This window comes from Pipistrellus kuhlii, unplaced genomic scaffold, assembly GCF_014108245.1.
Source record: "Pipistrellus kuhlii isolate mPipKuh1 unplaced genomic scaffold, mPipKuh1.p scaffold_m20_p_7, whole genome shotgun sequence".
In the NCBI taxonomy this organism is placed as follows: Eukaryota; Metazoa; Chordata; class Mammalia; order Chiroptera; family Vespertilionidae; genus Pipistrellus; species Pipistrellus kuhlii.
Window position 1 is genome coordinate 34,813,420 of NW_023425573.1, and position 23,311 is coordinate 34,836,730.

A 23,311-nucleotide genomic window follows, 5' to 3' on the forward strand; every position below is an offset into this window, starting at 1 on the left:
GTCCGACTGCCAGACATCCCCGGGTCCCAGATTGGAGAGGGTGCAATTGGAGAGGGTGCAGGCCAGGCTGAGGGACACCCCCATCCCCACCCTGAGCACAAATTTTGTGCACCAGACCACTAGTGTATAATAATGTATATGTAAAATCTCCAACTACTGAACTTCAGTCCCCACTGCCCATCTTCACCACATCCTGCCCCAAATATTCACCACTTCTGAGATTTTGTTTCAGTTAATAGAGTCATGTAGTAACTCAAGCTAAAAACCAGAGTAGTTTCTAAGTCTCTTATTATCTGTATCCAATTTTCTCTAAGTTCTGTTGGTTTTATGTTGAAACATCATTTCTAGGTCCTCCTTCCTATTCCTTCTACTGGTGTGTCTGCTCTGCTTTTTCTTATTCTTGACCTTGACTTCTCTTAACTCTTAACTCATTTCTTTGATCACAAACAGGGCACTCTTCCTTCCCATCAATTCTTTTTTAAAAAAAATATATTTTATTGATTTTTTTATTTAAAAAATGTATATATATATATTTTATTGAGGTTTGTTTTTGTTTTTTTGTTTTACAGAGAGGAAAAGAGAGTGATAGATAGCTAGAAACATCGATGAGAGAGAAACATCAATCAGCTGTCTCTCGCACACCTCCCACTGGGTATGTGCCCGCAACCAAGGTACATGCCCTCAACTGGAATCGAACCTGGGACCTTTCAGTCCACAGGCCAATGCTCTATCCACTGAGCCAAACTGGTTTTGGCCCCATCAATTCTTAATAGAATTTATAGTTTTCTTTCTAAAACATGCATCTGCCTCTCTTATGTTTTAAAACCTTTAGTAACTGTTGTCTACACAATAAAGTTGAAACTACCCAACATACATGGTCTATCACTTGTGCTATCAACTTAACTTTTGGTTCTCTTCTCTGTCTTCAGCCTCAATCTATTCCTTTCTTTTCTTCCCCACCCCTTAACCTCTCCATGGTTAGCTTGTGCAGGTATTTGCTCTGTATCTTTTGCATATATAGTTCCAGTGAAAGATAACATGCACAGGGAAATTAAGGAAGAAATTTCATCCAGGTTATTGCAATAGGGAGAACATTCATTTAATAAGGAACATCTCAAGGAAAGGAAAAAGTGTCTTGGGTTTTACAGAAGCATGCAAACAAGAAAGTTATCTGTGCCATTTTTGTGCATCTTGGGGGAATTATGAGGAAGGATGGAGACAGGTCTAAAGCAGGGTGGACCTTTGAGGTTAACTATTTCTGGAAGATAAAACAGTAGGAGGTTTTCTTTATCATTACTGGTTTTTGGAGCATAGGACTGAGGTTAAGTGCAATTCTATACTGACTATTGTCTGCAAACCCTGCCTCTTCCCATCTGTTGTTAGTCTTTCTCTTTTGAGCTCAGTGTCCTTGAAAACTAATCTCGACATACTGTGCCACTTGGGCTTTCTTGTTCTCTAGCTTCCAGTTGAGTTTTACAAACAAGAGGGATCAGCAGAAGATTCAAGGGCAGCGGGAGAGAGAGATTGGAGGTTTTTATTCCCCTGGTTCTTTCTCTGCCAGTTGTAGAGATGGCTGGATTCTTATAAGGCCCCTTTCCACAGCTCCAACCTCCCCTTCCATGCCTCCTTCTCTCCCTCACACTCCGGTGTGTTCCCTTAGAGAGGGCTGCTTTCCAAAGCGTCTAGCCCCTACTTCACAAAGTTGCCTATCCTTCTGTAACTAGCCCCTTTATTGAATTAGGGTCAGTTAACTCTATTGAGTGCTCTGTTTATTACCAAATGTCTAATTTTGAACAAATTTTCTCACTTCTCAGCCTGGAGCCCTTTTAAATATACGATATCATGCTGAAATGTTACATACTTCTATACTATGTTGTGAGTTAGTACCTGGTACATATGATATATGCTAATTGAGTGAATAAATAATTTATCACAAAGTATAGTAGTGGATGATCATTTAATCATTATTTTGCCCTTATGGAGTAATCCTTTTATGGAAAAATGGGGGTTAAGAAAATGCTTATTAAAAAAGGAGATTGCTTAGTTCATTTCTATTTTCTTTGTGGTGGTAGGAATGTCTATTTCAACATGATTTTTTTTTTTGGGAGGGGGGGAGTATTTTTAAGTTGTTTTTAAAAACGGAAAGGAGATCAAACCAACTAGTGCTTGACAAATATAAAATCAAAGACTTCTGTCCATGGAGCTTTTCCAAAAAACAGGCAGAAATGCGTGAGGATCTTTTGTTTACTTTGCTGTGGCATGCGCACTGCCTTCCCCGGGTGCAGTAACCAGGGCTGGTCAACAGCCAAAAGAGCTCGGAACCACTTTGTTCAGTTTAATTGTTCTCTAATTCGCTTCTGATATTTCTTTTATAAGAGTCTCTTTCTACTTAGTGTATATAAGTGTATGTTTATTTATTTAATCTGTGTTCATTTAGTGCATCTACAATAAAATCAAAATTGGATTTAAAGAATAAATTTTTAAAAATTAATAAAACTAGGAACCATACAATTGGCCAAGTCACGAATAAAGCAGGCATTTTATTCTTTTTCATTTACGCTTTCATCTGTTTTTATTAGTTGTAATCTCCACAGTGAAACTATATATCCCATTAAATTTGATCAAAATAGTTCGACTGTTTTTGCTGTTGCTATTTTTTAACCCAGGTGTCTGACTATAAATACTTTTCTACTTGAATGCATTATGTTTTTAAAAAATTTTTAAGAATTATCACACAAGGTGTGAAATTAAAGAACATCGTCTCCAATCCTGTCCTCGCTTATGCCACCGATGGCAAATTTGGGGCTTCCCAAGACCATCTCAGCCTCGGTAATTTGCTTGAAAGGATCCCAGAACTCACTGAAAACTGTTATAGTGATGGCTATGGTTTGTTAGAAAAGGATACAGATTAACATGAGCCACAGGAGAGATGCATGGGCAGAGTCCAGGAGGGTTCCAGCAGTGCTCTCCCAGCAGCAATGTGTGACAGGTACATTAAGTACTGCCAAACAGGGAGGGCCACCCTGGCCTCGGCATCCAGATTCTTCACTGGAGTTTGATCACCAAAACCTAGTTAGTTACCTCAGTCTCCATCCCCTCCAAAGGTTAACTTATACCCGGTGATCCAAAGACTCCACCCCCAGATCACATTGTTGGTGTGGTTCAGAGCCCTCACCCTAAATCACGTTATTACTATCTGGCTGGCCCAATGCACCTGGGTAAACAAAGGCACTTGGAGAGGTCACCTTTCAGTAGCCAAGGGCAAAGGCCAGACCTTTCTCATGGAAAGGTTAACTCTATTAACACACAAGATCAAAATCAAGGTGCACAAATCCAGTGTCTGACTTTGATCAACACATCCTGGCCTGGTTGACTGGGGGACACAACTAGTACTCTCCACGTTATGGAATGTTAAGGTTGAAAGACGCATAATCTTTGGCCTTCCCATTATTTATTAAATATGAATTTAGGAAATAAAGCAAATAAAATAAAACGAAATGTTTCATGCTGGTTGTTATTTTTTCAGCATGTGATTTATTTCAGAATTAAAAGTTCTAACGCTTTAGAAAAACATGTTTCTTCCTTTTCCTTGTTTTTAAAGTTCCTCTTTTTGCCATGATTGATATGTTTTAGTGGGTAGAGCATTAGCCTGACCACCAAAGGCTCTCGGGTTTGATTCCTGGTCAAAGGTACATTGCCTGGGTTACAGGTTCGATCCCCGGCCTCGGTGGGGCTTCTTCAGGAGGCAAACAATCCGTGTGTTTCACATTGATGTTTCTTCTTTTCTCCCTTCTTTCTACTCTACCATAAAACCAATGGAAAATTTAGCCTCAGGGTGAGGATTAACAACAAAAAATGTTCCTCTTCAGATTTCAAGAGTTCACACATTCTTGACATTTCATCAAGAAGTATTTTTTTATCTTATTCATTTTCTTTATGATTCTAGATCTATAAGTTTTATAGCTTTAAAATTTCAGAATTTTTCTAATCCATTTTTTGTCTTTTTGTAAGCCACTATCCCTCAGCAGTTGAAAAAAAATGTTTAAAAGATCTTTATTCTCTTTTAATCTTTGGACATCCTCCATGTTTGTTTCCTAAGCAAAACATAAACACTTCTACTTTTTATCCCACTGTTGTCCTACCATTTTAACTTTAAGAATTATTTAGGGTATACCGGTAGTTTGAGGGATTTGTTATCTGATGATAGCAAATAATCTCTCTGTGGCTCCCTGGCCTTGTGAGATCTAAGAATATTCCAGGGAGCACTAATTTTGAGGAGACAGAACAAATTAAGCTCTTACCATAAAGTAAGCTCCATACACACAGAGATTTTTGTAAAAAAAAAAAAAAAAAAAAAAAAAAAAAAAAAAAGGGAGAGGGAGAAACAGAAACATCCATGATGAGAGAGAATCATGGATCAGCTGCCTCCTTCACACCCTATACTGGGGATGAAGCCCACAACTCCGGGTATGTGCCCTGATCAGGAATTGAACTGGGGACCCTTGAGTCCAAAGGCTGACGCTCTATTCAATAAGCCAAACTGGCCAGGGCACACACAGGGATTTTCTCCCTACTTTTACAGGGCCTATTGCTCAACTGATACATAAAGACAATACATATTTACTGTGTCAAAACACTGCTTTCAAAACGTTAAAAGCCTAACCTTTGCACAAATCTAAAGCAAGATTTATTGAATTCACTAATGAAAGAAACCAGCAATGTGGTAAAGTCAGTTCTAAGGAAGGCCTTGAAAGAACACTGGCATAAGACTGCTAGGTTAGATTTTAAAAATGGCTGCTATCATCCAGGCAATAAAATTGTTACTATGGGCTTATCTTTTCTACCGCCCCCAAATCATTTTCATTTCTACTTCGATAATTCACGTGCATAGCTATAGGACCAGAAAAGCCTTTGTGTAACATCAAGCTGTGAGGACCATTGCCTCAGCGGGTTCCAGTGCTGGCAATCACCCTGCTCACTTTGAACTTGTGTCTACTTGTTGCCCATTCTGGGTCCCCCTCCTCAACATGTGTGTTCAAGCTATAGGCCTCATGATGAATTCCCCAGTTTTCCCCTTTCCTCCCTTCTGTTTTACCCAGCTCCCTTTAAAATACCAAGTGATAGTGTTTCCCGACTGCCACAAGCTCCCCTACCCATGACCCTCAATAAAGGCACACGGCCCTTGCTCTGCAATTTCACTGCCTGCAATGGCCAAAATTTGGACTTTGGGTGAAGGGTTGCCTACATATATGTCTGGTGCCTGTGCTGGGATGCTGGCCAGAGAATCCACATGTGGCTTCTCTCTATGGTATAGTGGACTCGGAGTGTTGGACTTCTCACATGGTGACTCAGGGGTCCAGGCTCAAGATTCTATCAAGTGAGGCAGAAACTGCATCATCTTTGATGACAACCTCAAAAGGCACATACTTCCAAGTACTCTATTGGTCAAAGTGGTCAGAAACCCATCTAGATTCAAGGAAAGAGAGAGGATAGACGTACTATTTGGTTGGAAGGTGGCAGGGTCATTTCATGGAGAGGGATGTGGGCTAGGAGACATTGTTGCGACATCTTTGGGAAATAGAATTTGCCACATTACACTGTATAATGAAATATGTTTTATAGACCTCAAGATTATTTTCTTGCAGTTGAGCTATTGTTACTGCTCTGCATTGAGCAAGTCAGATGCAATTTTCTTTGTGATGCCTTTTCTTTTATATTTTTCCTAATGTTGCATTTTCTTAGTTTGGGTTCATTACCTCACAGATAAAGCTTTTTAAATATTTAAGTGATTTCCAGTTTCCAAGTCGTTTTCTCAGGTGCCCATCAATTCCCTGCAAGTGGTTAATTTAAAAGGTTTTTGAAGCATGACTGCATCTGGCACAGGCAAATCTAAATGTCAACCTTGGAAGCATCCAGTGACTTTCAGATGATTCCTTTCCATATAAGAAACTCGTTTTCTATCATGAAGCTTATCTTGTGAAAAGAGGACAGGAACAGTGCCTTTCCCACTCACCATGTTTAGTGTGAAGAAACAGCTGGCCCCCCAGAACATGCAAACTTGTTTCACTCCCAATTTCCCCATCTACAATAGTTGTGCGAAACTGAGAATGAAAATTCCTACTTTGCAGAGTTGTAATAGGGAAATAAAACAAAGAAGCTTCTGACGTAGGGCATGCTTCATTGTAAGAGCCAATGGTAGCTAATAATAAGAGCTACCTTTACATTTTCTGTGTCCATACATCCTTTCAATGTAATAAATCTTGGTCAAGCTCTTTCAGTGAGTGTGCTGGTTTCACTGGACAGGTCAGTGGGGAAGTGTCCACACTGAGGATGATCTGTGAAGAAAGTGACTTCTTCTTAACCCTTAGGCAGTGGCACAAAACGTTCCCTTGAGAGACATGATGAAGGTAACTTCAGGAACTTGAGGTTAACAGAAGGCATCCTTTTTAAAAGGTGGTTAACCTTCATGGATGTTGATTGGGTTGATAAAAGGCAGTATCAATAAAACAACAACAACAAAAATGGTACTCAAATGAGATGTCCCTTGCCTGCCCACCACAGAATAGTACTCACCTTATTGTAAAATATATACATAGTTAGTAAGATGTAATAAAACTTTGAAATATAAATTATGTAAGAAGAAAACACAAAATGTAGGATAGAATTTTCTTCCGTCCCTTGGGGTTTCGACATTTAAAAACCCTCTTTAATCTCCAATTGTTGTAATGGCCATTATAAAGATTAAAACTGTTTACTGCATTGTTTTAACCTGTGAGAAAGCCTTAATTGACTTGAATTTGTTGTCTTTCGTGTGGCAGGTGGTGAAGTTTACCAAATCCTTTGAATTGCTGTCCCCAAAGTGCAGTGCCGAAGCTGAGAACAGGTAGGGCGTGTGTTTCAGGTTTGTCTTTTGATTCTTGTGTTCTGTCCTTGGGGTTGGCAGCATTGCATATATTCCTTAAGGAGAGGAGTTATTGTTTTTTTTTTTAAACCAGCAAGTACAGCCAAATATCATCACTGTTCTGTCTTTCAGGCTTAAACAAAAACTATAATTTAAAAGTACATGTGTATGAATGAAGTCAATTTTTAGATATTTTCTAACTACCCAGACAAGACTATTTTTCTGCTTTATTCTGTCCTTCGTTTCTCCTCCTTTTTTGTTCCCTTTTATCTGGGTAACAGCATCCCTTGGGGAAAAGGAGTGAGAGTTTCTAGTCATTCACGTTTTTGTCTCTAATGTATCTTTGAGGCTCTAAAAGGCTAAAAGTAAGGATTGGGAACAATGAGTGACTTTCTGTTAGCTTTGCACTGCCCTGAATAATAGGTAGGATGCTACAAAAATGTATTCTCTTTATTTTTGTCATCTCTAGAGAAAAGGCTAAAAATAGTAAAATTGACCAAAATGCAGAAATATGGAGGAAGACAGGTAAAGTGCTCAGGACAGCATGATGATGATAATGATGAAGCTGATACTAATGTTAACAATGCAGCCTTCATTTGTTGAGTGCTAAGTACAGCAGGTACTAATCTAATCCCCAAATAATCCTGTGAAGTAGGCATTGTACCCTTGCATGACAGAGGAGAAAACCAAGGCTGAGAGAATATATTCTGGGTTAATATTTCCTAAATCTTGCTCATCATTTAGAATCAAACTTGGAGAACTTGTTAAAAACTAAATTCTCAGGACCCAAACCGAGACATTTTGATTCACTATGCTGAAAGTGAAGTCCTAAAGATCTATGTATTCAAAAGGCTCCCTGGGTAATGCCTGTTTCAAGGGTAATTTGATTTTATACATCATTGCCTTTGAGTTCAGAAATAGAAATCAGTAAATTAAAATGGACACTTTATTCAGTTACTTCACTTTTCATCAAGCGCATGAAGTTTAAAAGAAGCCTTTGTTACATACTGTATAATTCCATTTGTAGGGCATGCCTAAGAATAGAAAGCAAGCCAGGAGTTGTTAGGAGCTGGAGCTGGAGACAGGGGTTTACTACGAAGTGGTACAGGGGAATTTTGGGTTGTGATGAAACTATTCTATATTTTGCTTGCGATAGTGGTTGAGCATCAACGTATAAACCAAGAGGTCACAGTTCGATTTCCATTCAGGGCACATGTCCAGGTTTCAGGCTCCAGTAAGGTTGTGCAGGAGGCAGCCGATCAGTGATTTTCTCTCATCATTCATGTTTCTTTCTCTCTCTCCCTCTCCTTCTCCCTTCCTTTTCCTTCTCTGAAATCAATTAAAAAATATTTTAAGAATAAGTGGGAAAAAAGGGTGTATTTTACTGTCTATAAATTACACTTTAAAATTGGAAACAGAAACCTTTTTAAGACCTTTTTGTTTTTTGTATTTATGTTTAATTCTATATATAATGTTACCTAATTTATACCTAAGATATACTTATACATAGAAAATTACTGATGGTTTATACAGCAATTTTCCTAAAATTTTAATGTAAAATCATTAAATATATTTGGAAAAATATCTATTCATGCTTACTCCTTTACCTAGTCATGGCCTCAAATAAGTTATCTCTTTCATATATGAGGGGGCAAAGCTTTATGGAATTATTAAAACACATTTGAAGTCCTAATACTTCACTGTTGTTCTTTACTATGCTGTTGATTGTATCCTCATAGTCACTGCAGAGTTAAATATTCTTGGTCTTTTGATTATTTTTAATGCCCAAAGGACTGCCATGTCAAAACGAGATGACCCAAGGCCCAGACTGCCCTTGGCAAACTTTCTAATAATAAAGAAAGAAAGGTCAGATTGTCTTTAAAGAGACATTTGAAAAGTGCCTTTGAACTTTGACATTATGAGATAGTCCTCTTAATCATTCTATTTATGGCCTTTAAATTAATGTAGAATGTTCATTTATCTCAGAAGACCTTTCCTGCATTGTCTAGTAATTTTCCTCTTGTAGATATGGGATCCTTCAGTCATTTGTTGGGAGTTAAAGGGAAAAAGACAAGTGGCTTTAGCATTTACTTCGCCAGTGGCCATGGAAGAGACATTGAAATAGGCTATTAGTCTACAAATCACAGCTTGCTCTCAACACCTTGTAAATCCCTCCTTAAACTTTCATCACTTAACATCTTCACTATAGGTAATGTCCATTGGATACATTAGTCCTCTGGTTAGTGCCGGTGGCTTCATTCACCAATGTGTTAGGGTACCATTTCAATTCTGATGAACTCTTGTTTAAGGCTTACTGAGTTTTATATGGTCCTTGAAGACTTTTCTAAAAACTGGTTTTGTTAATAAAGAGATATTTTCTATAAATTCATTTCTGTTTATTTTCTTATGTGACTAACTTCTTTGTCATGCCCAGTTTCCTTTTGGTCTCCATATAAGTAATACCAAATCCTTAAACCATGGCCGGGTAGCTCATTTCATGAGAGCATCAGCTTGATATCCTAAAGTTGTGGGTTCAATCCCAGGTGAGGGCACATACAATAAGCAACCAATGAATGCATAAATTGGTTGCTGACTGTATGTGGAACAATAATAATGTTTCTCTCTCTCTCTCTCTCTCTCTCTCTCTCAAATCAATAAACAAAAAGTAATAAATAAATAAAATCCACAATTCCATCAGTGATAAGATTAAATTATCATATCATAATGGGCTTCTTCCACTGATAGGGAGTTCTGATTGTTAGAAAGGCAATTGAATTACATTTCTACAACTTCCACTTGTTTGTTCTAAATTTGTCCATTGGAAATCATTATTCTTTGGTTAACGTTATTTCTTCATTCACTAGCCACATATTCAGTACCTACTCTGTGCTGAGTACTCTGATAGTTAATGGGGCTACAGAGAATTTAAAATATCAGCAGTCTCAGTCTTCAAGGATCTCAAGGCCAATTTACATGGGTGGGAGTAGGTTAAGAATATAATATAAGCATAACCAGATTTGCCTGACCTCCAGACCATGGCTACAGAGTCCCATTAACAGTGATAATGCATACTTGGCTGTTTGGTCATTTTCTGCTTATAGTTTAAGACCCACAGTCCCTTGCCAAAGCCACTCTGAAAGTAGTTCTGAGAATCCCTGAGATTAAAAACAAAACAAAAAACAGTTTTATTGCTCATTCATCATTTTTTCCAAGTGCCTTCCCTTAAGTCCCCTCCCTCTAGACATGGCAGAACAGCATCTGCTGGGCTTCCTTGACCACTCCAGAATTCCTGTGGGCATAACTGGACTCCTCACTAGTATTGTGTCCCCAGAACTATCTCCAATGCACTGGTGACCTTTCCAAACCTGAGCAAGACTGGGTAATTTGTGCAAAAGCAGGAAGAAAGCTCACTTTCCCTACCATGCATTTCAGTTTGTTGCATGGCCACAACACAGCCCTTTTGTTGAGCTCACTTGCAGGAGATAATGGCATTTCACCTGTTGCTTTTAGGATTTTCTGTTTGTAACTGGCTTTCAACAGTTTGATCAGGATGTGTTAAGTATGGATCCCTTAAGTATGAGTTTATCCTACTTGGGGTATGTTGAGCATTTTGAATGTATAGATTAATGTTTACTTTAATCAAATATGGGAAGTTTTCAGCCATTATTTATTCAAATATTACTTCTGCTCTCTTTCCTCCTGTTATGCATATGTTCATAGGCTTGAGGTGTCTCACATATCTTTGAGACTCTTCCTTTTTATGTATTTAATTTTTCTGTTCCTAAATCCAGGTATTTTCAGTTATCCTAGCTTCAAGTTTGATGACTCGTCCTCCTGGCTTCTGCTGTTGAATCCTCATAGTGAATTTTTCATTTCAGTGATTACACTTTTTAATTCCAGATCTATTACTTGGTTCTTTTTCAAAATAATTTCCATCTCTTATTAATATTGCATATTTGGTGAGACACTATTATCATATTTTCTTTATGTTTTTTGATATGATTCTCTTTAGTATTTTTAACAATTTATAGTAGCTAATTTAAAGTCTGTGTTTAGTTTGGGCTTCAGGGACAGTTTCTTTTGACTCTGTATGGGGTGCGGGGGTGGGAGTGGATCTCTGCTTTTTTACTGTATACTTTCTAATTTCTTTGTACAGCTCATTTTTTTTTTTTGGTTGAAAACTGAATATTTAAAAAATATAATGTGGAAACTCTAGAAATTAAATTTGTTCCTCACTAGGGTTTGTTGCTGTTTCTATTTATTGCTGTTTGTTATTTAGTGACATCCCTGAACTATTATTTCTTGTGATGTGGCAACTGAATTTTCTTCTTGGTTAGCTTAATTGTCAGCTAATGACTCAACAGAAATTTTCTTGAAAGCTTTGAGCCAGTAAATCTTCTAGCCTTGCTGAGGAGATCTATGTGCATCTGTGGAATACCTTCATTTTTTTTTTTTTTGACAGAAAGTTCACTTAGCTTTCACTTTCAGAATTTCACTTACAGAATTTCAAGGTCAGCCAGAGTTGAGAAATTAAGGCCTTTCCTGAGCATATTTACAACTCTACTGTGTGCATGCCCTTCTAGATTTCCAAAAATAGGTCAGAGCTTTTCAAAAACCCCTAGGAATATTTTATTCTCCTGCTTCTTTTTATTTTTCTGGTCAGCTTCTTGTCAGTTAGCTGCTGCAACTGTATGCCTGCCTAAGGCAATTGCTGGATTTCTGGATTCTAATCTCCACAAATGCCCGAGGGATAAACTCTGTTCTCCATAGGTCAGGTGGAATAAAGGCAAGCTCTGTGAGTGGATATTTCCATGGAGCTGCCAGACAGGTCAAATAATGACAGTTATGTGGGGATAGGACTGGTGGGGAGCTCCAAATCAGTTTTCTCTGTGCCAGTGGCTACTAAGCTGCTGTTTTCCACAGCTAATATGATTATGAGACTGTTGTTTTCACAGCTTCGCTAGAGCTAGGAAGAGCTGATGGCAGAACAAGTTAAAATACCACAAAACTTTCTGTCCTTACAAAGATTCAGCTGTTTTTGTTGACTAAACACTCTTTGGATTTTTGCAAGCTTTTCCTTAATTTCCGGAGTTCTCAAAAAGTTGTTTTTGAAAATTTTTGCTAGTGTTCCCACTGCTTTTATGGAACAACAAATTTTCAGTAGTTTCTACTCTGTCAATTTGGAAGGCTTCTCCTCTTCTTTTTAATTTCTGTATTACCTAGAGCTGTGGTTGGCAAACTGAGGCTCATGAGCCACACTCACGCTCAAGAGCCATACCCCTTGAGTGTGGTTCTTCCACAAAATACCACAGCCTGGACTAGTCTATTTTGAAGAAGTGGCATTAAAAGAAGTTTAAGTTTAAAAATTTGGCTCTCAAAAGAAATTTCAATTGTTGTACTATTGATATTTGTCTCTGATGACTAATGAGTTTACAGACCACTGACCTAGAGTAATAAGAGAATGTTAGACATACTTGCATACTGATATAAGACATTATTTCCACCCTTTCATTACCCCCATTCATTTTCATTACCCTCTTTCTTCAGCCATCTTCTGCATGGATCTTCTTTCTTGTACTGTGCTAGGGAACATGAATTGGATATTTTTTTATAAAAAATATGGTATCTAATTTAAGGAAATAATAAAAACCTTGAAAACATTACAAATTAAAACAGCACCATCACCACTACCATCAGTCATCTTGGAACATAAGCAAGATTTATGTTCCTATGTAACTTTAACAAGAACATTAGGATATTTTATTTTATTTATTTATTTTTTTATTGTTCATTGTCTGACATATTCAGGACCGCTGGACCTCATTATACCAATACTTACTGTTCCTGTTGAAGAAGAGAGATCCAGATGCCCCTGGAGGCTCATTTCCACCCCCTTTCAGTTGTTTAGCAAAGAAGTGGCTCAGCAGGTCTGAGTTAGCTCAATGGAAGAAGACAAGACTGTTCCAGACACTGAGCTCTGAGGCTCTCTCTCGGCATCAAGGCCACTTCTTTTTTATTTGTTTTTATTTTAGTGATTTTAGAGAGGAAGAGACAGGGAGGGAGAGAGAGTTAGAAACATCAATGATGAGAGAATCATTGATCTGCTGCCTCCTACTGGAGATCGAGCTCGTAACCCAGGCATGTGCCCTTGGCGGGAATCGAACCTGGGACCCTTCAGTCCGCAGGCCAATGCTCTAACCATTGAGCCAAATCAGCTAGGGCCAAGGCCACTTCTTTAGCAGCTCCATTGTTACAGAGTTACTCAGACACTTCCTGCAATCTGTCCCTAAAAATGCACAGAGTGTTAGGATTTTGGGATGTTTCTACTGAAACTCTTTATATCTGACCTAACCACACCTCTCAGGGAACCATGTCACTGTGATACTTCTGGGCTTGCATGTTCCTTCCCCACTCCCCAAATAACCTCATTTCCCAAAACCCTCCACCACAGTAGTGTGCATGTGTCCATGTCCCATTTGTATGTTAATTGCAAAAACTAAACATCGTGAAGGAGAGGAAATATTTGTCATAAAGTTGTATCTCTTTCAAACTCTTAAGAATCTCAAGGACACATATTTCCCAAGCACCTAACATTTACTTCAAAGACATGTAATTTCCTTCTTTCCTTTTTCATGCATTTGAACATGAAAACTCAAACAAAAGACAAACCCTTTCATTACCCCCATTCATTTCAGACCAGAGGGCTTGTCATTCTAGTAAACCTGTCAGGAAGGAGAATGAAGGCTATAAAAACATTCTATGAACAACAAGATGCATGAATAAGCACTGAGATCAAGCATAATAGGGTAGCCTGTGTGGGTCAGCTGTCCTTTAGGTTGATGCTACGTAGTAAATAGAATTATGGCAACTCAGAAACCTTAACAGTGGCTTTTGTATTTGATTCTTTTACTTTCAGTGGCCTCTCATTTAACATGCTTTACTTAATATTTTCACACAGGGAGCCCACTCTTCCATTTCTGTTGTGTAGACATAGGCCCAGGACTTGTTTGAGAAGATACGTCCTCAATCCACACCAAGTGGATGGAGATGGCGGCAGTGTTCCCAAGGAGAGGTGCAGAGGAACACTTGAACATCTAGCAGGATATAATTCTAACTGTGTGCTCTATTATCAGTGGTTTTGCCAGCTAGCATATTGTCTCTTCAGCACCTCTCCTTATCTGACAACGATGCCATGGTGAAAAACAGTAACATCTCTCCTGTCCCCACGAAATGAAAGGTAAAACAGGATGTGTCTTACCTTGGTGTTTTAATAAAAGAAATATTAGTATATTTGTGGTATAAGAAACTCATGGAAAAGTTTCTATGTGCCATGCATTCTTCAACATTACATTATTATATCCTCAAAACAGCCCTATAAAAATGGATTTTATTTCTCTTATTTTCCATTATGGAAACTAAGAATTAGTTACTAAACTTTATCTGTAGTTTCACAGCTAGGAAATGTTGGACACAGATTTAAAAAAAACAAAAAACAGTTTTGCTTGGCTGTGAAACCAATCAGCTGTCACTAGATGATGAAAAATTGTAGGCACCAACCACTCTCAGCAATGCCAAGAGTCACAACACACTTTCCCAAAGTGACACCAATTACATGGAGTAGTAAATCTCATCATTCTAATTGTGCAACTTGAGGAAATGAAGGGTAGAATGTGTGTTCTTTAGTCACCATGTCTTAATTTCTGATAACACAGAATGCTTAAAATGAAAGAAGAGTATGATGAAGTGTCCTCAGGCAAAACTTTAAAAGCAAGTCCAATGATAGGTCATGAAAAGCTTCAAGGAACTTCTGCAACTTGTAGCATCTTTCTCTCCTACCACAGTGTAAGAACTGACAGGCTGCTTTGCTTGCTAATAAAACTTGCATTACCTTTTGAGACTAAAAAACTTGTTTAGTAACCTTCAAAGATATACTGAAGCCAGTAGGAGATTATTAATGTCCCTGTTTTGGGTGTTTGAGAATCTCCTGCTGAGGTCCTAGCTTTGAGTCCCACTGGTATTGACTTAGTTTCTTAATCTCCTAATTGAAAGACAACTTCAAATAATGTTGCCTAGCTTGAGGCTTCCAGAAGGGCCCAGGGCTTACCTGAGAAGAAAACATAAGGAATAGAGTTTGTCTTTGTGAACCAACATTCAGATAGACCTCTTCTGAATGAAGCAAAGTGGCGAATAGTACAGGCGTAACCTATAGATCAAAAATAAATTTTTGTTTGCAAAGCATAAAAATATCTGTCCTAAAGAGTACTTGAAGCCGAAACTGGTTTGGGTCAGTGAATAGAGCGTCGGTCTGCAGACTGAAAGGTCCCAGGTTTGATTCCGGTTAAGGGCATGTACATTGGTTGCGGGCACATCCCCGGTAGGGGGTGTGCAAGAGGCAGCTGATCGATGATTCTCTCTCATCGGTGTTTCTAACTCTCTAGCCCTCTCTCTTCCTCTCTGTAAAGAATCAATGAAATATATATATATATTTTAAAAAGAGTACTTGGAGTGTCTTATTTTTCACCTCTTTAAATCCTACCTCCAATGGATAATGCTCAAGCTGTCAGAAGGCAATTGACAATGAGAAGATAAATTGTGCCTATGTTGAACCTAATGTTCCTAAACCAAGTATCTATTTTTAGTTAATGATGACAATTTTTATTAATGATTGTTAGCACACTGAGGAAAGTGTATTAATTCAATCTTGAAAAATTTGAGGTGCTTGGGGATAATCTGAAGGATGTATCCAGAAAGTACTTGGAGATATATATATATGGAATTTAGGACTCAATGGGCTGCTGATATGGATGTAGGAATCATCAGTATATGTGTGGTTGTGGATGCAAAATATGTTCATGAAATCACACAATATATTGCTTGACCTCTTCCATTGTAGCTTTATTCATCACTTCCACTGTGCATTCTGTTTTAGCTCTACTGTTAATCATATCAGTACAGAAAACCTCACACTTCTAAAGCTTTACTCATGCTGTGGTTTTGTCTGAATTGTTTTTACTTTCTCTACCAGATAAACTCTTACTAATCCTTTAAAGACCAGCTTAGACCAACTTCTTTTGTGAAGTGCTTCCCCAAATACAATTCCCAACCCAACCAGAATTGATCCTTCTTTTTTCTGAGAATTAATTCTAAAAACTACTCAAGTTTATCTTCATACAGTTCTCTGTGTTTGAACCTTTAGCTAGGGGGTTTTTCAGGCAGTCAAGCATGGTGAAGTTAGTTGTTTTGCGGTATTTTATTTTGTCTTGTTTTGCTTTACTTATATCGATTTTTCTCCTACATTCAGCAACTACATTCAACTGTGAGGATTCTGTCTACCTCACTGACCCTCACTTCAGGAGCAGCCATATTTTCTGTAATAGGGCAATTCCCTTATCTCCACAGTCTGTATATTTGAGCTCACAAAGCTCTGTTTGAAGTCAGTCTGAGTCTCCCACTTGGAAGCAAGATGGCCACTGAAAGAGAATGTAAACTAAAGCCCTTCACAGGAAACTCATTTAAAAACCTAGTACATCTTCCTGTGCACCTGGTTCTAGTAAAAAGCAACCTAAAGGATTTACTTTCAATTTATTTGTTATTATAAATGAATCCTAGAATTAAAATAAGCAAATGGGTAATTTTTACTTTTTAAGGAGTATCACTGAAGTTTATTTATATGATAGTTATTTTACCTTTCTTCCACTTTTATTTCAAGGATTTTTAAATGTTGCTACTGTGTTTTTCTTTCTTTATGTCAGATTTAAAAAAAAAACAACATTCTCATTGTAGGTATTAAAGTAGCATTAGGTCTTGAATGTGAGGAGCTATTAAACATGGATAGATATTAAAACAAACAAATTTTGGGAATATTTTAATGGTTTGTCAACCACCTTTTGATTTTTATCAAATGAATGTTGTCCAGAATTCTAAACCATTTCCCCCTCTCTTTTAGAGCACTGGCGTGCACTAAGTATCTTGGCAATATACACTGGTATCCACCAACACATACACCAGACATCCATTTGCACGACGTGATTTATAAATACCTTTTTCTTTTGCTGAAAGAAGGAGATGGTCCATAGGAACCCATCCAACTATGAATGGTCAGCTCAGGCCTACTCCCTACCTATTCAGAGAGGGGTATGGGCAGAAGCTAAAGGGGCTGTTTAATGAGGAAACTTATGACAATGTAGACATGAGCTCATAGCCTTAGGAACCAGAGGCCAAAGCACCCTGCAGAGCTTGGGGAGAGTATTCTTCCTTTAGTCCCTGAAGCTTTGGCACTCAAAGAGCCAGTGTCTGGCCCTCCTCAAGAGGATTCCAAGCAGTGGGGTCTCAAGTGAAAGAATGTCTCTCCAGAGACGGGGGGTGGGGAGAAGACTTGAAGTTGTCTGTGGTCTTGCAGTTCTGCACATGGTGGCTGAGATCCAGTGAACTGACTCGATCTCATTTATACCCTCAAACTGCAGAGTAATCAAATGATTGATGTGTTTCTAAACTGTGGTGACTCACCTTATCTTGGTTCTGGCCCAAACTGGAAACCTTAGTGTTAGATTTGTTGGTCTTTGTTACCTCTGATCAAACTTGGGGGAGCTCTACAAAGTTGGTTAATTCCATTTTGGATATTAATTTAAGCTTCCAAAATCCTATTAAAAATAAGACCTCTTAGGAAATATTAGTCTTGACCCTTTTGATTGGGAAGAAGTCACACAGAATAAAAGGAACATCATAAGACTGAAGGAGCTGATCTTATAGGACCTGAGGGAAAGAACTGATCCTCTGAACCAGATATGTCCCTCAAGAAGCAAAACTAATTTGGAACCTTTCCTTTGTGATGATGAAAGCGCCACGTTGCTGAAATGTACAAAGGGGAACTGCCACATGCATAATTTACTTTAGAAGTTGTTAAAAAGTTGATTCTTTTAAAAATGTTTACTATGGGCTAGATAATGTGCTAACCACTACATAAATTATTACTTTAGTCTGCACAATATCTAAGTAGTAGTACCATACCTATTGTATAGGTGAAGTGTAAGGAACTTGCCTGAGATCATTTTGTTAGTAAGTAAGTGGCAAAATAGATATTTGAATCAGGTATATCTGACTCTTAAACTCATGCTTTTAATCATAAAACAAAATTATGTTTGTAAGGAAAAGCAGGCAGAGTTTTGAAAGCTCTAAGTCACTGTCATGATTTGCATTACTGCAAAGCATTCTGATTTGGAAAGTTGAATGGTGCAAAAGCCAGAATGTGATATAAATACTGAGTGACAAATCAACCTCCCTGACTGTCTGAACATTCTGTCACACTGGGCCTTAATTTATGTCCCTGTGCACTATGCAACTGAAGAAAAGAAGAGCTAGTTTTCAGAAAATCTGTTTGCATTGTTGGCTATAGTCAGTTTACCTCTCCTCTCCTTTCCGAAGCCTTTGCTAGGTTGCAGCTCTTGCAGTGGTCTCTCCCTCCCTGCCTTTCTTCCACACTCATGATGGGTACAGTTGACTTGGCAACCAGTTGACACCGCCTTGTGATGAATTCTTGATTTGAAATTACGTATTGTTTAAATGTCAGTGTGCTCATTTCTCTTCTCCCCGTTGGGGCAACAGCCCCCAGGAGGGCAGAAACCATAGCTTATACTTTTTAGAAACCAACTCAATAGTTGCCTGTGCGCAGTGCGTTGCACAGAGTCAGGAATACTATCTACCACACTGTTCAGCAATTTTATAATGATTTCAATACATATGCAGCCTTAGTTAAATCAGATCTTAGCATGTTTTTCATTTAGAATGAATCTTTCAGGAGCCCCTCTCAGTGAGTATTTCCATCATCACCTTCTTTGGGAATTCTTTTTTCTTTTTTTTTTAAATATATATTTTATTGATTTTTTACAGAGAGGAAGAGAGAGGATAGAGAGTTAGAAACATTGATGAGAGAGAATCATTGATCAGCTGTCTCTTGCATACCCCCCACTGGGGACGTGCCGGCAACCAAAGTACATGCCCTTGACTGGAATCGAACCTGGGACCTTTCAGTCCGCAGACTGACACTCTATCCACTGAGCCAAACCGGTTTCGGCTTTCTTTGGGAATTCTGTTTATGCTAGTTTATCAAGTCCAAAGTTTTTTGTTTTTTTTTCTCCTTCTTTTGCCTGCATTCTCAGTCTGAAGTGTTTCTTGCCTGCAGCATCTTCCTAAAATTCTCTGTTGTTGCCTGTCCCTCCTTTTCTTTAGGTGAGAACCCAGCATTTTGCTCTATTCCTACCCATTGGCTCCTTCCCTGAGAGGCAGGCGGCAGGATAAACAGAATAATCTGGGACTTGGAGTCACATGTGGCTGAAAATTCTATCTGCACGTAGGGAAATTTAGCTGAGCCTCAGCTTTCTGGTTTCAAAAGAGCTAGTTCATTTCTTCAGCAAATACTTTTGAAGTTCTAGTGTACTAGTAAGTGAATGTACTAATAATATGTAATATGTAATATGTTAATAACATCACAAAAATATGTTGAATTTATCAGACACAGACCAGCTATCATTACAAGTGAAATATATTAACGGTGGCAAATAATGTCTATGCTTCCCATTCATTCATGCATCCGGAGCCTCTCCATGCCAGCTCCTGGCATTCCCAGTAGGGGACAAGTTCCACACAAGCACATACTTGCATAACAACAAGGACTGTGTACAGTGTGTAGTGTTTTGATCACATATAAGGCAGTTTAGATTTAAAAGTCAGTAGAGTTGTTATTATTCTTGCTGTACTACACTCATTAATATCTCCTGGACAAATGTAGTTTGGAAGACATTGTCCTAGTATGCTTGTTTTCATTTACATAATTTCAGTTATCACCTGCTAAGCCATAAATCTAACATCCTGCAAGAAAATTTACCTTGATATTGCTAATTTGGACAGTATTCAAATTTGCATTCCCACAGTTTCTGGCCATCAGAGTGAGTATGTACTCAGGGAGAAATGGTGGAAGGGAGGGAGGAAGCAGGGAATCTTACTGATTCTTACAACATTTCTGTAAATTTGATGTTTATCGTGAAAGTGATAAAAGGCCAAGTTCACAAAATCATTTAGCATAAAATTCCTAGTTTAAGTTAAATACGAGTATAACTTGGATGACTGAAGTGAGGGGTTAGTAGAGATAAAACAGGTTTTCTAGTGAGATTTAGCAAGTAGGAAGTGTGCTTTTAAAAAACATACTCTGAGACTACAAAAATAGTTATATAATTTTAAGATTACATATAGTCTAGACGTACTCTTTTGCTACATTTAAAATTTTGTAAATTGCCAATTTATTTTCTTATTTCCCCTCACTCTTGGGTTTCATTTTTCTTGGTGCCAAACATCTAGTCTGATCGGTTAAGGGGAGATGGCTGGGAGGGTCAGTGGAATTTATTATGGCACTGCGCTGGCATTCTAATTTGTGTCATTATCTGACTATCTACTTTATGTCTGCCCGCTTTGGGGCCTAAATACGATCTAGAGGTGCTCTCTGGATCATAGAGAATCTATCATTTGATCATTTTACATTATAGCAGGTAAGTCTTTTTGAAGAAGATTCTAATAATTGCCCCGCTATTGTTCTGTGACTAATATCACTTATTCCTTTGTAATGAGGATAGATAGTCGGGCTTTCAGTGTAGTTTTATAGGGTTTGCTTTCAAGCAAGCTTATGTTTCTCTCTTTTCTTTCTGCCTGCCTTGGTGTCCTGATAGTTTCAAAGAAAGCATGGAGAAGTCATCATACTCCGACTGGCTGATAAATAATAGCATTGCGGAGCTCGTGGCCTCCACAGGCCTTCCCGTGAACATCAGTGATGCCTACCAGGACCCGCGCTTTGATGCTGAGGTAAGAGGAGTCCTCTTCCCCAGGAGTCTAAAGGTTCAGTTTTCACTCTGTTGATGGTTTTCTGGCTGAAGCAGAAAAGGGACATCATACAGATTGACAGCAACCCCAGAGTTTACCGGCATTCTTTTGCATTGTTCCCCTCTGATTGGATTGTGTGCATTGCCTACGGTTGATTGACAGGAAACTTCCTCTCTCCACCCTGATTTGTGGCAAAGTGGCAATTAATCTATTAATGTGATGGTCTTTTATGATTTGGTACATTTTATTTTAGATGTACCCATAGTCTTGTACCCATGCATATTTTATATTAATCATAATTTGTATTAAACTATGAAATAGTTAATAATAAAAATGTGTATATAACATGGTTATTTCCCAACACATACTAGAACAACTACTGTATTTTTAAAAATTGTTCCTAAGCAATAGTAAATTGGTTTGTTATTGTTTAATGTTAATCATTGTGCTGATATACAGAATAGAAACGTAAGTGGTGACCAGAAGGCCAATCATTGTTCTTTTTTTCTCATGAAAACAGCCATATAGCTAGCATAATTAATATCTCAAGAATACCTCTTGCTAATACAATGTGGTGAGCTTGAATGTACCACATCCTTATGTCTATCTATAGGCAGACTCTTACCACATCTCTTCCTGATTAGTGATGCAGCTTTTTACATTTTCTCCACACTTTGCAGTCTATTCCAATAAGGGAGACTGCCCAATGATCCATAGAACCAACAGTATGGACTGTTGAGCAAAAAGGCAACAATTATTTCTGTGGGATTGAGCATAAAAATTTCATGCCCTGATCCAGTCATTAGAAGCAATGATGTCTGAAAACAGTAAACTGTAGTAGCTAAAGCAGTGACTACTTTATAAAATCACATTCTACTCTATGATAAAATGTGTATTTATTTTAGACCGTCATTATTTCTTGGTTTTCTACCTATGTACTTTCCATCTACCACACAGCTAACACTAGATTTTAAATGAAAATCTTAAGGAGTATTATATCATGATTTTTACATGATGTGTTTGGATGGTACTTGAATTTAAAATTATTTTATGTTTCTCTTCTTATGCTGAAGAAAAAAAAGGAAAGGAATTTTTCTTTTAAAAAAAAATATTTTATTGATTTTATACAGAGAGGAAGGGAGAGAGATAGAGAGTTAGAAACATCGATGAGAGAGAGTCATCGATCAGCTGCCTCTTGCACACCCCCTACTGGGGATATGCCCGCAACCAAGGTACATGCCCTTGACCGGAATCGAACCCGGGACCCTTCAGTCCCCAAGCCGACGCTCTATCCATTGAGCCAAACCGGTCCCGGCAGGAAAGGAATTTTTCAATATAACTGGAGAGGAGAGAAGGGAGAGGAGAGTGAGAGAGGTGTGGTATTTAGTAGATCTGTCCTATAAATGTGTGTATGTGGTGTGCTTGCTTGTGTGTGTGTGTGTGTGTGTGTGTGTGTGTGTGTGTGATGTATCACACCAGAAAAATCAAAATTATTTACTTGCTTAGGCTGTCTTTCTTCTCAAGTATATTTTTCCTCAGTAACAAATGCCAGCTGCTTATTTTAATAATGAATGAAATGGACTTCAGACTGATCCACAGCCCTCCCCAAGAGGCTAAAAGGATAAAACCTTCTCTGCACAAAGCCTGATGGTATAGAACATGAAATAAAGACAACCATTTCAGATATGTTTTTTATTAGCATGTTATTTCCCTTGAGATATAAAAACACCATGACAAAATTTAATTGACTTATTATTTCACTAAAACTAATTCTGAAATCATCAAGGAGACAGAGGGTACCTTTTAGAACTATGTTATCTCCCTGCAAAGGTTGTGTCCTCTCTTCTGGTGTCTGGGACATGAGTTCATATTTTCCCCAGTAATCATTATCAAGTCATTATTTATCAGTGGTAGAACATAAGGGTACAGTTTTGTGTTTTAAATCCAAGGTTGATGACTAATTGTTATCTCCGCTGGGGAAAGCATTTGCTTTTTTGTTCTCTGCACTCACTGACTTCCCTGAATAGTTTGCACTTGGTTATCAAGAATGATAATTTGCAGAGAGGTAGCATGGGAAATCCTTTTCAGAGTATTTCTTGTTTTTTCCTACTGGTTTTCTATACACAGACCTAGATAATGCCAGAAATCCAATTACCCTGAACACTGGTATCTGTGCTAAATTTCTCACTGGCTCAATGCTAATTCTGGCAACCTGAATTTTCTTTACTGAGCAGAAAGAAGGAATCCAATTCATCAGGCAATGCAGTGACTTGGAATAGAACACAAAAGTGGGCTGGCCATATCCTGAGGTTTCTTATTATAGATACAAAAACTTTTAGTTAATAGAAATATTAGAGATTTCTTTAATTCACCAGAGCTGAAGTGAGCTGCCTAAGGCCACACAGCTTCTTTGAGGCAGGGCACAGAATAAACTGCACCTCTGGTTCCTAATTCAGTTCTTCTCTGAGTAGCCTTTTGGGAGCATCTGCTGCTGAGGGTTGCCTGGCAGTAGAGTGACCACCCTTCCTTCCTCTCTCCATACAG

At 38.2% G+C, this 23,311-nt stretch overlaps 1 protein-coding gene across 1 annotated transcript in view; it reads left to right on the top strand.

Moving 5' to 3' along the window:
- PDE11A (phosphodiesterase 11A) overlaps window positions 1-23,311 on the top strand; it is a 265,912-nt gene that overhangs the window by 98,714 nt on the left and 143,887 nt on the right. The window contains exons 6-7 of the mRNA XM_045575416.1: window positions 6,819-6,883; window positions 20,617-20,749. Of these exons, the coding sequence (XP_045431372.1) occupies window positions 6,819-6,883; window positions 20,617-20,749 (198 nt within the window). The remainder of the gene's footprint in view (window positions 1-6,818; window positions 6,884-20,616; window positions 20,750-23,311) is intronic.